We start from the raw sequence: 15,502 nt of genomic DNA, 5'->3' as shown, positions 1-15,502 counted from the left end.
GGAAAGGAACCAAGAAAATGAAAATGCAATGAAGAAAGAAGTAAAATGAGTCAGGAAGTGTTTGAATTGGAAGTCAAGCAAAGAAGATCTATCAGTGAAGTCACTGAGGAAGATAAAACAGTGGAGCAGAACTAATACTGAATCTGTAATCCGAGAAAAATATCTGGAAATAAAAGACTAAAATCTACAAATTGACAGGGCTGACAAAGTGCCTGAGAAAATTAACCAGTATTAATCACCTCCAAGACATACGGTATTAAAACGATTAGGCATTAAAAAAAAAAAAACAAAAAAAAACATACTTTGGCTTCTAGGCAAAAAGATCGAGTAATTCATAAGGGGAAGAGGATGAGATTAGCATTACACTTCTCTAGTTGTATAAAGGATAAAGGTAACAACTAGAACAAAACTACAAACCATTCCAAATAATATGAAGTTAAAACAGAAAGTAAGACTTGTTATCCTGTAGAAAAAGAAACAGCAAGTTAGAAAAGCTGAAATTACCCATTTCTAAAAAATGACAATAAAAACTCATCATAGCACTTTGTGAGATTTATTTAAGCCAATCAGAGGAAAGTGTATATATATATATATATATATATATATATATATATATATATATATATATATATATATATATATATATATATATATATACCTTTTCATTAAAAAGAAAGAAAATAAGTGAATCAAGTTTCCCAGACCAATATGGCAAGAAAAACAAAGTAAATAAAAAAGCGAATGAAGAAAATAATAAAGATAAAACCACAAATTGAGATAAAGAATAGAAAAACAGATCTAATTAATGAAAAAATCATTTTTCTTTTAAAATTAACAAATTAGAGACCTAGCTAATTTAATAACAAAGGCAGAAAGAACAAATAAAAGTGTAGGGGATAGGGGCGCCTGGGTGGCTCAGTCGGTTGAGCGTCCGACTTCGGCTCAGGTCATGATCTCATGGTCCGTGAGTTCAAGCCCCGCATTGGGTTCTGTGCTGACAGCTCAGAGCCTGGAGCCTGTTTCAGATTCTGTGTCTCCCTCTCTCTCTGACCCTCCCCCGTTCATGCTCTGTCTCTCTCTGTCTCAAAAATAAACGTTAAAAAAAAAATTAAAAAAAAAAGTGTAGGGGATAAATATAATCTGATACAGTATTAAAAAATAAAAAATTATAGCCCAGTATCACTTATATTGTTATAAAGGTTCTAAATAATATATTAGTTAACAGACTCTTAGCCACACAAAAAGAAATGGTATACAATGACCATGCACATTTAACCCATGAATGTAAGTTTAATTCAATATTATGAAATCTATTAATATAATACCATAATAATAGGTCTAAGATAGAAAAGGTTGTCCCCACAGATGACAAAAAAGCCCTGAACAGAATTCAACATTATGTGACACATTTAAGAAAAAAGAACTAAATAATAGTTATTTTCCATGAGTATGTATGAATGTCTCTGTCCCAAAGCGGGCATCTTACTTAATGAGGAAATACTAAGATACCAGATTGATTCTACTACTGTTTAATGTTCTACTAGAGGTAGTAGCTAGCACATTTAAAGAAGAAACTTCTAGAGACAGGAGAGTTGGATTCTTGCAGATGATGGCATGAACCTGGAAAACAAGAGAAATAATGCTTAGACAATAAAAGTAGTTATATGAAGTAGCAAAATATAAAATTACACAGGAATCATTAGCTTTTACGTGTACAAACAATAATCAGTAAGAGACATTTTAAATAGCAACAGAAAAGATAAAATATTTAGAGTTTGCACATTTAGTGTTAAATTTATTCCTAGTAAGAGGAGAGCTATAAACCATCCTGAAGGGACATAAAAGTAGACACAAGGAAATGGAAAAAAATACTTTAAGTCTTCCCCAAGTTAATGTAAAGTTACATGCTTTTACTTTCTAAGCCAGCAGTCACACATCTGGGAATTTACCCTGAAGAAATACTTAAGCAGTACAAAAATATAAATGCACAAGATTATTCTGCTCAGTTAGCATTCCTTAACATTCTGCACTATTCCCTCACTGCTTATCATATTTTAAGGAATTTCTCTAGCTATCCTTTTTAAAATTTGACTTTCTATTTTGAGGTGAGTGTGGATTCAAATGCACTTAAGATCCGTGTACCCTTCACTCAGTTTGCCTCTGTGTTCGCATCTTACAAAACTATAGTACAGCATCACATCCATGAAACTGATGGTATGATCCAGTGATTTCATTCAGACTTACATGTATTCATCACTGTGTGTTTTTAGTTTTGTGCAGTTTTACCCCATGTACAGGTGTGTGTATACATCGCTAGAATCAAGATACAGAATAGTTACATCATCACCAGGGTCCCTTGTACTGCCCTACATGGGCATAACCCACCTCCTTCAGTAATCATACCCACCTCCTTCCCAGCCTTGCCCTATCTCTGCCCCTTCCCTAACCCATGGCCAACACCAGTCTATTCATTACTATAATTTTGTCATGAAGTTATGAAGGGAACTTGTAAATCAGACAGTATATAGACTGTTGGGATTGGCATTTTTATTTTCACTGAGCATAGCTCCCCTGAGATCTATCCAAATTGTTCTGTGTATCGATGATTTATTCCTTTTTATTGCTAAAATATATTCTGTGGTATGTATATATTATCACCTTTGTTTAAAAACCCCTCATCGAAGGACATTTGAGTTGTTTGCATTTGGGGGCAGTAAAGCTGCTACTATAGTCTGAATGTTTGTGTCTGCCAGACTCATAATTTCTGGTGTGATGATATCAGAATGTGGGCTTTGGGAGGTGATTAGGTCACGAGGGTAGGGCCATCAGGAACAGGATTAGTGTTCTTAAAGAGACCCCCAGAGAGCTCCTTTGCTCTTCAGTCATGTTGGGACACAGTGAGAAGATGGCTGGGCTGTGAACCGGATATAGGCCATCACTAGGCATGGAATGTGCAGGTAACTTGATCTTGGATTTCCCAGCCTCCAAAATTATGAGAAATCAAAAACAGAAAATAAATTTCTTTTGTTTGAGCTGCCATTCAGTTTATGGTATCTCTGTTATAGCAGCCTGAATGGGCTAAGCTGCTGTGAAGGTTTGTTTGCAGGTTTTTGTGTGAACCTAAGCCTTCATCTCTCTGGAATATATACCTAGGAATACAGTTGCTGGGTTGTATGGCAGTTGCATGTCTAACTTGATAAGAAACCACCAAACTTTTTCAGTGTACCCTTCTGCATTCCCACCAGCATTGGATGGGCAATTTAGCGTCTCTGCCTCCATGCCAACGAGGGGTGGTGTCACTATTTTTTATTTTAGCCATTGTGGTTGATATGCAGTCATATCTCATTGTGTCTTAATTTGCATTTCCCTGGTGGCAGATGGTGTTCATTATCTTTTCGTGTGCTCATTTGCCATCTGTATATTCCAGTGAACTACCTCTTCGCTTATTTTACCTGTTCTTTAATTGGATTATTTTTTGTTTGTTTTTTTTTCCTGTTGAGTTTTGAGAGTTCAGTAGATAATTATAAAATTGATGCTTGCAGATAACACCAAGATGTGGTGGGCAAAAGTATGACTGTTTTTTATGCTCTCTAAATATAGAGTAATCTTTTACAAATTAAATCTCAAAAAAAAATTTTATTAGAAGTTCAGCATTTCTGTTACTGGCCTTTTCTTATATTGAATTTCAGTTAAAAATAAAATGAAAACTTTATGAGAAGTATATCATCTGAATTTTATAATATTTTTCTGTCAGAATGTAAGCTGAATGGTAATTTAAAATTTCTTGTGTGCTTTACTCTGTTGATTAAATTTTTATAATGAATATGTGTCACTTTTATAAACATAGTAGATTGTTTTTTCCATCTAAAAACAAACAGTGGAAGCCAAATATGTCAAGATTTAAAAGTAATTAATTTTGGTGGTGGAACTATAAATCATTGTTAGTTTATATATTTATGCATTTTTAGTTACAAATATTTTTATTAACTCCATATGAACAATCTTAAGAAACAGAGATTTCTTACTTATGACTTGAAAAAAATAGAAATTTATGCTTGTATTCTAAAATTTGATTCAGGCCTTTTATGCCTTTACATAGAATAACCTTTTATGTGTTTACATTCCTCAAGGATGTATTTTAATGAATAATACAGTAGAAAGGAATAAAAAAAAAGCAATTCTACATTCCCACTGATTGTTAAATAAAAGAATATCTCAGAAGTTAAAATGGCACCATAATTGTTGAAGGAAAAGGGTGAGAAGTTGTCATTTTTTTCAAGAAGGTTTTATTAATCCTTCTTATGTGACACTTCCTATTACAGTATTACTAGTTAGCTACCTATATCTCAGCAAATCTTGTTATTTTTGAGAGAGAGAGAGAGAGAGAAGGGCAGAGTGAGGGACAGAGGTACAAAGCGGGCTGTGCGCTGACAGCAGACAGCGCAGTGCGGGGCTTGAACTCATGAACTGTAAGGTCATGACCTTAGCTGAAGTCAGATGCTCAACCAGCTGAGCCATCCAGGCGTCCCATATTTCAGCAAATCTAAAATGACTTGGGTTTTAAAATACACTATTATTTTATGTGGCCCCCCCAAAAGAAAAGAGCCAACAAATCATAACATTGTTTACATATCTGTTAGCATTTTTTTACATTTATTTTAAAAGATCCTGTAGACTTTCAAAAACTATTGTAATTTACTTAACATAAAATTCACCATTGTAAAGTGTAGAGTTGATTAGTGTTTAGTGTATTCACTGTGTTGTGCAACATCACCACTAATCCCAGAGCATTGCCATCAACCAATGAAGAAGCCCTGCACCTGTTAGTAGTTGGTGCCAATTCCTCCCTCCCCCAGTCTCTGAGTAACTACTATGTACTTTCTGTCTCTTTGGATTTGTCTACTCTGGACATTTAATATAATAAAATCATATAACATATAGCCTTTCTTGTGTAGGTTCTCCTACTTAGCATTGTGTTTTCACAGTTCGTCCATGTTGTACCAAGTCTCAGTGCTTCATTCCCTTCAGTGCACAAGTAATATTCCATTGTATGGTTATACCACAGTTTGTTTATCCACTCATCATTTGGGCATTTGGATAGTTTCCACTTTGGGGCAGTTATGAATAATGCTGCTGTGAACATTCACATACAAGTTTTTGTGTGAACGCATATTTTACTTCTCTTGGGTATATAACTAGGAATGGAATTGGTTAGAACATATGTGTAACCATTTGAGGAGCTGCTAAACTTTTTCACAGCAATTGTATCATTTCATAATCCCCCCAGCAATGTATGTGTTTCATTTTCTCCACACCTCACCAAGATTTGTTATTGACAGTCTTTATAATTATAGCATCTTAGTGGGTATCAAACGGAGTTTCATGGTTTTGATTTGCATTGCCCTAATGAGTAATAACATTGAGCGTCTTTTCATGTGCTTATTAGCCATTTGCATATCATCTTCAAATAAATGCCTATTCAACTCCTCTGACAATTTAAAAATTGCATGGCCTTTTTTTTTTTCCTTGCAGTGTATATTTTGAATAGTAGGCCCTTGTCAGATGTAGGATTTACAAATATTTTTTTTCCATTCTGAGGGATGTCTTTCTACTTTCCTGCTAGTGTTGACTCACAAAATTTTTAGTTTTGACAAAGTCCCATTTAACTGATTTTTCTTGTGGTTGCTTTTGCTTTTGGTGTCACATCTAAGAAACCATTGCCTAATCCAAAGTCCTGTAGATTTACTCGTGTGTTTCTTTTTAAGAGTGTTATAGTTTTAGATCTTACTTGATTTAAGTTTTTGTATATGGTGTGGGGTGATTGTCCAGCTTGATTCTTTTGCATGTGGATATTCATTTGCCTCTGGATCATTTGTTGAAAAGACTATTCTTCCCCCCAACTGAATGGTCCTAGGACTCTTTATTGAAATGCATTACCCATACATGCATGGGCTTATTTCTGGATTCTCAGTTCTGTTCTGTTGGTCTGTATGCCTGTACCAGTGCATATTCGTACTATAGTACCACACTGTCTTTATGTTTATACTATCTATGTTTTGAAATCAGGAGTTTGTTCTTTTTCAAGATTGTTGTGGCTATTTGGACTCCACTAAATTTCCATAGGAATTTTAGAATCAGCTTGTTATTTCTAGAAAAAAAGGCAGTTAGAATTTTGATGGGGATTACACAATATGTAGATAAACTTGGGAGGTATTGCCATTTTAACAATATTGTCTTCGAATCCATGGAAAAATGGAATGTTTCCCCACTTATTTCAACCTTGAATTTTCTCAACAGTAGTATGTAGTTGTCAGTGTACAACTCTTGCACTTCATTTGAATTTATTCCTATTTTATTCTTGTAGATTCTATTGTAAATGGAATTGCTTTCTCAATTTTATTTTCTGATTATTCATTGCTTCTTGTATTAGACTTTAAGCATAGATTTAAAAAATTACTGGACCTCCTCTGTATCTGTAAAAAGGAAAATAAAAGTGAATTCAGTTGTAAAGAACTTCTTTGTATTCAGAGTCAGTCTCTTCTGAATCATTTAATCAAAATTGTCAGTGGCTGTCTTTGCTTACAGTAGCATTTTCTGTGTCAACAGTGAACCATTTCCCAAAACAATCCTCCACTGATACAGGGATTTTCTCTCAAGGTACTAAGTATCCTGTACATTTTTATGTGTACACTTTCCTATCCGCCTGAGAGTTTCTTTTTCTTCCTCAATTAAATCAAACACTTCTGCAAGTTAAATAGCTTCCCTTCAAAGGCCACAGGAATTCCATGGCAAATTGACGTTTGACATCTTAACAGAAATCCTTCATGGTGCATGAATCAGTCACACCAATTGCTTGTTGCTTTAAAATTTCTTTTATCTAGTCTGAGGAATTTCTTCTGCCTTTATTTATACACTTGGCATGTGATAAGCAATCCTTCTGTGTAGGTCACCAAGCTTCATCTACTTGCAGGGTTTGTCCCAAGTGCTATGTGTTGTTTTACCAGAAAGTGTGAATTGTAGTAATTCTTTAATGAAGATTTGCTTCAGTAATAGGAAATTTACATCCTACTGTCTGTTTTCATACTCTTCTATGAACAAACAACTACTAATTTGAAAGGGAAATTGTAAGTTTTTGAAGGCTTTTTTGGCCTTCATACAAGTAAGTCTGTTAGAGATTGATATGAGCACCCATGGCCAGTGTTCATCCATGTGCATGCAAAAACAGCTGTGTCACAACTCCCTCTTTGCCAGCTCCAACTACTACACGCAGTGGTTCCAGTTTGAAATTTTATCGCACAAAATTCCGACCACCCCTTTTCTTGACCTTTGATCACAAAAAGGTAACATGTTCCTTATATAACAGGTTAACATAACATTTTCCCTATGTTTATGGGTTTATGATAGTGGCTAAGGAATCTGTGTAGGCATTCCTTAAAATTAGGATATAGTTTACTGCCTGTTCGTTTCCCCATTGGCCCCTCCGTCCCCACTCAGACTTCCTTATAGAGTTGGTGATCTCACCTTTACCTTATGTTTCTCACTGTGCTTCCTGCATTTTATTATTATTTTCTGTGTGTCTGTTTCTACCTTGCATTAAGCTCCCTACAGGCAAGAAGTGGTTCCTTTTATTTTTATCAGAATATCTGGCATTGTGCTGAATGACTTCTAACTTAGTAATATTTGTAGCAGTACCATCTGAAGACTTGTAGAGTCCAGACTCTTTATCCGTAAGTTTACAACAAAACGGATCTTTCTTGCTATAAAATGAAAATCTATTTGCTGCTTCTTACGACTAACTTGTTTCTGCTAGGAACTACTACTTTTCCATTTGTTGAGCTAGAAAGTTTTGTTAACCTTGACTAGTTATTTCCTCCCATATCAAAAAATTGTTAAAATATCAACACAGTTTAACATACTTATTTTTTAATTCATATAGTAATTTTACACGTATATGTGTATGCATAAGTTACTGTTGACATCACAATATTCAAGAATATTTTGGAATAATCAGTTATAATTCTTTATCTTAACACTTCCTTTTGCTTATTTCCTTTTTTTTAAAGTTAGAGCGCATGCATGTGCACGCACAGACACACATGCGTGTGCGTGCATGCGCGCGCACACACACACACACACACACACACACACACACACAGTGGGGGGAGGGGCAGAGAGAGAGGAGGGGAGAGAGAATCCCAAGCAGACTCTGCATTGTCAGTGTGGAGGGCTTGAACTCATGAATCCCATGATCATGACCTGAGCTGAAATCAAGAGTCAGATGCTTAACTGACTGAGCCATCCAGGTGCCCTTTTTTGCTCATTTCCTTTTTATATTTTATTTCCTTTTATAGTTGCATGGCTGCAGTCACAACATAACCATTTTTGGAATCTTGTGCATTTTTTTTCTACTTTTATTTTTAAATGAAGGCTTACAGTGAAGTCTCTTGGCTTTCTTGAGGGTAACAGACTGCCCTGCATGTTCCCCAGCATCAGTATTTTCAGAGGCTCGCCGTGTGTCTGCAAAGGCTGGCTTTCATAAGTGGCTCCCCACCCCCCACTGTGCTCTCCTGGATATGCCCCACTCAGCTCTGCTGTATGATTTGTTTGTTGGGGCACAACTGAGGACTTTGTGTACCTTTGTTTTCTTCCCCCACTCCAACTTTTTTTTTTTTTTATAATTTCAAATCTACAGAAAAGTTGAAAGAACAGAAGAATGAACACCCCTGTATGCTTTACCATGATTCACCAATGTAACCATTTTGCCACACTGGTATTATGTTGCTCTTGTTTTTGTGGGCACATACTCCCTTCATTTACTCCTATATCTGCCTTTTCTGTTGTGCTCAACCATCTGAAAGTGAATTGCAGGTATCATAAACTTCATCTGTAAGTATGTCAGCATATATCTCTTAGGGATAAGGATGTCTTCTTACAAAGCCATACCATTATGATCCTTAGGCACTTTAACATCAATACACTATTACCTGATAGTTTGTTAATATTCTTGTCTCAGCATGTCCAGTAATATCATTTAAAAGCCTTTATTTTTTTTGGTATGTCCAGAATCCGATCAAGGATCACATATTATTTACTTTTCATTCTCTTTGGTGTCCTTTCATCTAGCAGAGCACCCACCAACTTGGCTTTTTCTGTCACACATGTTTGTATATTGATGAGCCCAAGTCAGTTGTTTTGTTAAATGTCCCACGATTCAATTTGTCTGATGTTCATTATTATCAAATTCAGATTAAACATTTGTGCATTAACAACATAAATGATACGTCTTTGTCAATGCATCTCATCAGGTCACTGTCCTTTTTGAACAGTGACCCTTAAAGATGGCTCCTATGTCCTTTTGACACTCCCCCAGTCTATCATAGCTTCCTCACTTTGTGGTAAAAAAAGACGTTTATGTTTCATGCCCACACCCAGAATCAGCTATTTCTTTAAGAAGACTTACCTCCTTATACTGGGAAATGTTAGAGGCCATAATTTAGCTTTAGGGGTCCCTGTTGCTACTAGAATAGTCATTGTTCCTAGCCTGCGGAAGAGTTAGGAAATTTTTTTTTAAAGAAAAATATACTTTAAATTTATTTTACAATTTAAATTTAAGATTCAGGGTTTCTGTGCACTTGATTTTATATTTTGACATGTTATGGTGAATATATTGGTTCCTAATTTATATGAACATAATTACTTATTTGCTTTATCTTACTATATATTAATTTCAAAATAACAGTATCTATATTATTACTAAAATGTGGTAAGATTTCTTTCTAATTATTTTATCTTGAGAATATATGCTAGAGTCCAGTTACTGTGCTGAAAGTTCATTTCAGTTCTGTTCACTTCTGCTTTCATAGTTAACTATTTTTTATTTTTGAATTATCTTTTTAAAATACAAGTAAGTTCAAATAATTTACATCCCCCTCTTCTAGATACAAGGTAACATGCTATACGCTATTCTGTAGTTTGCTTTTTTCACTTGACAGTGAAATCACTACCTAGCAGTACATAGAGATCTTTCTGATTCTTTTACAGCTATATAGTACCTCACTGTGTAACTATGTTAGACATATAGGTGGTTTAGTCTTTTGCATTATTGTATGATTGTATTAAAAAAAAAAAAGTTACCTAAGTATACACTTGCACAGAATTGCAGACAGTACTCAAACAGATTCTTGTGTGCCAGTGTTTGCAGCTGCACTCTTTACAATAATCAAAAGGTAGACACAACCCAAGTGTCTGTACAGATGAATGGGTAAACAGAAAGTAGTGTATACATACAAAGGGATATTATGCAGCCATAAAAAAGGAATGGGGTTCTGATACATACAACATGGATGAACCTTAGAAGACATAGTAAGTGAAAGCCAGGCACAAAAGGGCAAATATTGTATGATCCTACTGGTAGGAATGACGTATGGTAGGCAAATTCATTGACAGAAAGTAGATTAGAGTTTCCAGAGATTGGGGGTAAGGGAAGAATGGTTAGTTACTGCTTAAATGGGTAGAGAAGTTCTGTTTGGAGTGATGAATATTTTGGAAATAGTGGTGATGGTTGCACAATACTATAGATAAAATTAATGCCACTGAGTTGTACAGTTAAAGTAGAAATTTAGAGAGACTATCCAAAGCAGTTGAGTCCCAGGAGCATTTAACAGGAACTCCAGAATGTTGACCCGAAATGGGTCTCTAAGCTTAAATGTGAAAAGGGTGCTTGAAACACCTAAATCTTTTGGTCGTGAAATAACGCCATAAACATTTTAAATTAGAATTTAACAATCTTTTTTATAACTTTTTCTAACGCTTTTATATTTTCCTGTATTTTACTTGTCAGCAAAACTATGCAGTTAACATAACTAGTCATATTTAGTATCTGTTCTCATTTTATTAAGCACATAGGCTCCGAGAAGATGCCTTTCCTAAGGCCATACAGCCAAAAGGGACTAGGAACGCTCTTGGGTCCCAGTACAGTTCCTACAGTCATGATTCGTTAATTATATAATTATTTAATGACCATCTCCTGTGTGCTAGGCACTGGGACTATAATAATAAACAACAAATTCCATGTCCTTTCTCAGTGTACAGTTTAGAAAAAGAGCCCCACAATTATCATACGTATCATAGTATATAGTGCTATGCACATAGGCCCCACATATTGTACCATATAGTACAACTAGGTGGGTTAGAGTACAGAACCCTGTGGGAACACTTCACAGAGGCTGTTTGAAACAGTATATAGTATTCAGAAACACCTGCTGTCTGGTTTGGTTTATACTTGTATAACTGTGTAAGTAAGACGTAAGCTTTTTATCTACTTGGGAGACCTAATTTTCAAAGCTTAGCCTTTCAGTCTCAAACCAGCTACTTCTAGCTGGTACTTGAAACTCTGCTCTGGGAAGCACTTGTATTCCCCAGCTGTGCCAAAGATCTCCCAGTCTTCCTTCATATGCCTACTGAAGTCTAGCACATACTAAAGTTCCTGATGCAAGGCAGATGCTGACAAATGTTTATATTCACTAAGTGAGTTAAGGCTGTCCCAGTTGAGCCCTCCTTCTGAACTGTACCAGTTTTGCTTCTACAGCAGCACTTTACCTGCATGTGGATTTCCTTGTATTTCTGTGGCCTGGGCACTGATACTGTTACTTTAGTTTATTTTCCTTTACCGACTGAACACGAACATATTCTGGAAAAAAGGTAAACTTTTGATTTTCATCTCAAAACAAGGCATCTCAGACTTCCATTTCTAGAACTTTTATGAGGAGCACAAATAATTCTCTGGTAATGTTTTTTTAAGGGTGACACTGAAACTATGGAAATACATAGATATCTATGTTTGCATTATTTTGTGAAGTATGTAAGTTTTAAGCTTTGTAAGATCTTTTGGTACCATTCTTCAATGGCAAATAAATATTTGTAATTTTATCTTAACTTTCAGGTAAAGAAGATACTCCCTCATTACTCGGTCTCTGTGGGTCTCTAACATCAGTGGCAAGTTACAAATCACTAACAAGTCTCAAATCTAATGACTACCTTGCAAGTCCCACAACAGAGATGACAAGTCCAGGCCTAACTCCATCCTGAAAAATTTTATGTAAAAGCCAGAAGTTTTTATGTTGCAAATGTTCTATTTACATAAGTTTGACTGCTGGGGAAAACCTTTGGAATTTTATATTGTTCTGGCACATGTATGGAATTCTATTGCTTCTTTTAGAGAATTCAGTCTATTCCATGTGCCCTTCTGAGTGAAAAAAAATGATCCTGCCATTTTCATTTTAAGATTCTTACATTTGTCACTGAGGAAGTTTAAATACGAATAGGCTTAAAAAACTTTCAAATATCCTTTAAATTAATAACCCATTGTAAACAGTGATGTATATTTATTATTTAGCTGATTTTCATGTATTTAAATGCATCATCATTGCCAGGCTGAGTTGAAGGTTTTATTCTAGAGACATGTAAGTTTTTTCTTTTACTCTCTTATTCAATGATTTTTCTAAAAATGACATGTTAATTTCATTTTTTCATTAATTTCTTCCTATGTTTTGATGTTTAAATGCCTTGTTTTTAATATGAGGAGGAAATTCCCGGCTGGTTTCATCGTGGCTTGTTCAGTTTTGGTATCAAAATTCCATTAACATTTTATAAATTTTGTAGGAATGTGCCTTTAGGCCATCACTAAATTTATGAGGGTCATATGGGAAGTATTTTACAGCATTTCGGTAAAGTGGATAAATTTCTTACCTTTATTTTCCCCAAGATTTTCTTAAGAGGTTACATAAAAATATCAAGTATTCCTCAATAGTTAGAAAACATTTAAAAATGTACAATACTTCTTGAAAAAAACTCCAAGTTGATTTAAGGATTTGAGATCTTTAAAGTAAGGATTAGTAATCACACTAAATAATCTGACATAATAGGGTTGTTTTGTTGTCCCTTGTGTGCAACAATGAACCATGCCATGTTAACATTAAAAATCCCTACACTTCTACTAAAGTTAGTTTTCTTTTTTGAAAAGTTATGTGCTATAAACTTTTTGCAGTTTTTGCAACCATATATTTCATCCATAAAAATCCCACCATACTGAAAAGAAAAAAAAAATGTATGAAGTATATTTTCTATAGTAAGTAATATGAGGAAATCACGATCAGTTGTGCCAAAGAAGTTTTCTATATTGTTTACATGAAGAGGACACAATACTTAATGGGGACTTTGTATGCTATTTTTGTTTATTAAGAAAACATTACATTCAAACTTAGGAGCTTGGACATAACAGGAAGAATGTTCCTCCTACAGCGATTTCTTTTATTCAGAGGAGGCAAGAAGAGCGCTGAACTTACTACATCGTTCTTTGCATTAGAAATGTGTAGGAATGTGGTGGTTCTCTGCAATACTTAGAGCTTTATTCTCATAATTTGGAATTTAAGATAAATAATAAGAAGGCTAGTCTTATATGTAAGACACTTTAAGCAATGTTATTTCAGGGACAGAGGAGGCCTGGAAGCTGTTAAAATAAGTTATCCTAGATGTACCAGAACATATTCAGAGCTTTATTCCTTTAGCTTAAGGCTTTAGTACTTGTAAAAATGCAAATATTCTTGAAAATTGGTACCTTTTACCTGCTCTTAATTATGTATACCTTATTATGAGTGAGGTATCCAAAGCAATTTTTAATGAGCATGGGGCTGGAAGGAAGATATAAAATGAGGACAGTGGCAACACTGGGAGAAGAGAGTAAGAAATGGCTAAGTTGGGGAACTTGAAAAATTTGAAGCTGGCTTCTTAAGCACTATTGCTGCTTTCCTAAAAAACGATCAGAATGTGTAAAATGTTTTATCATTCACAGTCCACTCTGAACTGACATTTATTATTCCTCAGTGATTTAAAACAATCATTGTTAAATTTTTTCCATACATTTTTATAATACAGAAAGGAAATTCGATTCCATAATTGATAATTTTCCAGATTTGTCTAATGCATTCAGTAACCTGTGCATCTTCACATGCTGCTAAATGCAGATTTAAACATGACATCTGAGGATCATGACTTTTCCTCCTTTCTTGGAGCTCTTGGTACAAAATTCATCTGCTGATGTGAATTCAGGTTTCTGTACAGCTCATTTCACACTTGTTATATACGTAATGTCTGCATGAGGAAACAATGTATGTCTCAATCTTTAATTTTAGGTGGTAGTGTTTGTTTACACACCCTATCCAAAATAGAATGCTGAATTATATGCTGATATTTCCATGTGTATTTTGTTGCCTTGATGTACTATACTTGTTGCATGTATATTAAACGTTTTGTACTATGCATTAGTGGTTATATTTTTTCCTTGAAGTTACTTGATTCAAGTTGTACACTGAGCCTTGTGTTTTAGCAAATATGGTAAATGTATATTATTCAACACCTAAAATACTAATAGGACAAAAGTTTTAGAGAAATCTTTATTTTAACTCATATAAAATTAAATACCTTTTATTTAAAAAAATAACATGATATGGTTCAGAATACACAATATCTATTGAGGTGGTACAATACCATAGTGATTTGGGCAGTTGCTAATATAATTATACATCAGCCATATTTGTTTTCTCACCTATAAAATGGAAACATCACCATCTTCTCAGAACCTATGATAGCATCAAGAGGATGTCAGCATTAAAAGATATTATGTAAACTAAGTTTTTATTTAAGTCATCTTTATTAGACTTACATAATTGTTTTCAATTGGTTAAAAATGTGTCTCAAATTTACAACTTAAGGAAATTCTCTGTAAAAGAAGTTCCTAGTCAAATCTCCAGTTTTGATAAATACACTGAATCACCTCTGAAATGTCACAGGACTCCTTTGAACATCAGGGCTCTTAAATATCTTTTAATCTTCTGTAAGCACAGCAGCCCCTATTTCACTCTAGATTTTGTTCTTTTTAACTGATGAGGGGATATAAAATTTTATCTGTGACCTTATGGTCTCTTTCAAAAGTGTATTTTAGTCCAAACTAGTTCTTATTATAAGTCCCCATTATTTCTCTAAAACCCAAATAAAACCAAAGTTTCACTACATAAGACTACATGTGACACATTCTAGTGTTTGCTGTGCTGTGTTGTGCTAAACTATGCTACCCTATTTTCTTTTCAGTTAAAAAAAAAAAAGCTGGTCTTGGAAAACCAACCAACCAACTCAACTCCATAATTACTAGAGCTATGCCAAAACATGCTTCTTTGGTTTCCCGTTGTCTTCTTGTTTTTCCACATTTGGGGCTCAATGCCTCCCACTTCCAGGTATGTTTAACTGGATCACCTGTCCTAATCATAGAAGTATGTCTCTGACACCCTGCCTCTCTGCTCCCAGGCTGAGTGGACAATCCCTCAGCTGTTCCATGTCTTTCTTTGCAAACCTGTCAAACAGCTCTGCCGTCTCCTTGTAGCCGGTGACAGTATCTGAAGTATTTTCTTATCTCAAGTGCTCTTTATGCTGCCTACCACATAAAAGATCT

General features: G+C 34.8%; 2 protein-coding genes across 9 annotated transcripts in view; one reads left to right on the top strand and one right to left on the bottom strand.

Annotated features, from left to right (window-relative positions):
- Window positions 1-14,316, top strand: part of RUNDC3B (RUN domain containing 3B) — a 150,426-nt gene extending 136,110 nt beyond the window's left edge. For all 5 annotated transcript variants that reach the window (XM_058725217.1, XM_058725214.1, XM_058725219.1 and 2 more), the window contains one exon: window positions 11,942-14,316. In XM_058725217.1, coding sequence (XP_058581200.1) covers window positions 11,942-12,087 — 146 coding nt within the window. In that variant the 3' untranslated portion in view covers window positions 12,088-14,316. The remainder of the gene's footprint in view (window positions 1-11,941) is intronic.
- The window catches only part of SLC25A40 (solute carrier family 25 member 40), a 68,721-nt gene continuing 54,732 nt past the window's right edge, over window positions 1,514-15,502 (bottom strand). Inside the window, exons 14-16 of one of the 4 annotated variants that reach the window (XR_009260508.1) lie at window positions 11,599-11,689; window positions 9,461-9,541; window positions 1,514-1,620 (exon numbers count right to left, since the gene is read on the bottom strand). The gene's annotated coding sequence lies outside the window, so the exon portion shown is untranslated. Of the gene's footprint in view, window positions 1,621-6,382; window positions 6,474-9,460; window positions 9,542-11,598; window positions 11,690-15,502 lie in introns of those variants that run through there. The other 3 variants (XR_009260509.1, XR_009260511.1, XR_009260510.1) reach the window with 3 other exon arrangements.

This window comes from Neofelis nebulosa, chromosome 4 (genome assembly GCF_028018385.1).
Source record: "Neofelis nebulosa isolate mNeoNeb1 chromosome 4, mNeoNeb1.pri, whole genome shotgun sequence".
Lineage (NCBI taxonomy): Eukaryota > Metazoa > Chordata > Mammalia > Carnivora > Felidae > Neofelis > Neofelis nebulosa.
The sequence above is the reverse complement of the archived record's forward strand: the minus strand, read 5'-3'. Positions and strand labels throughout refer to the sequence as shown.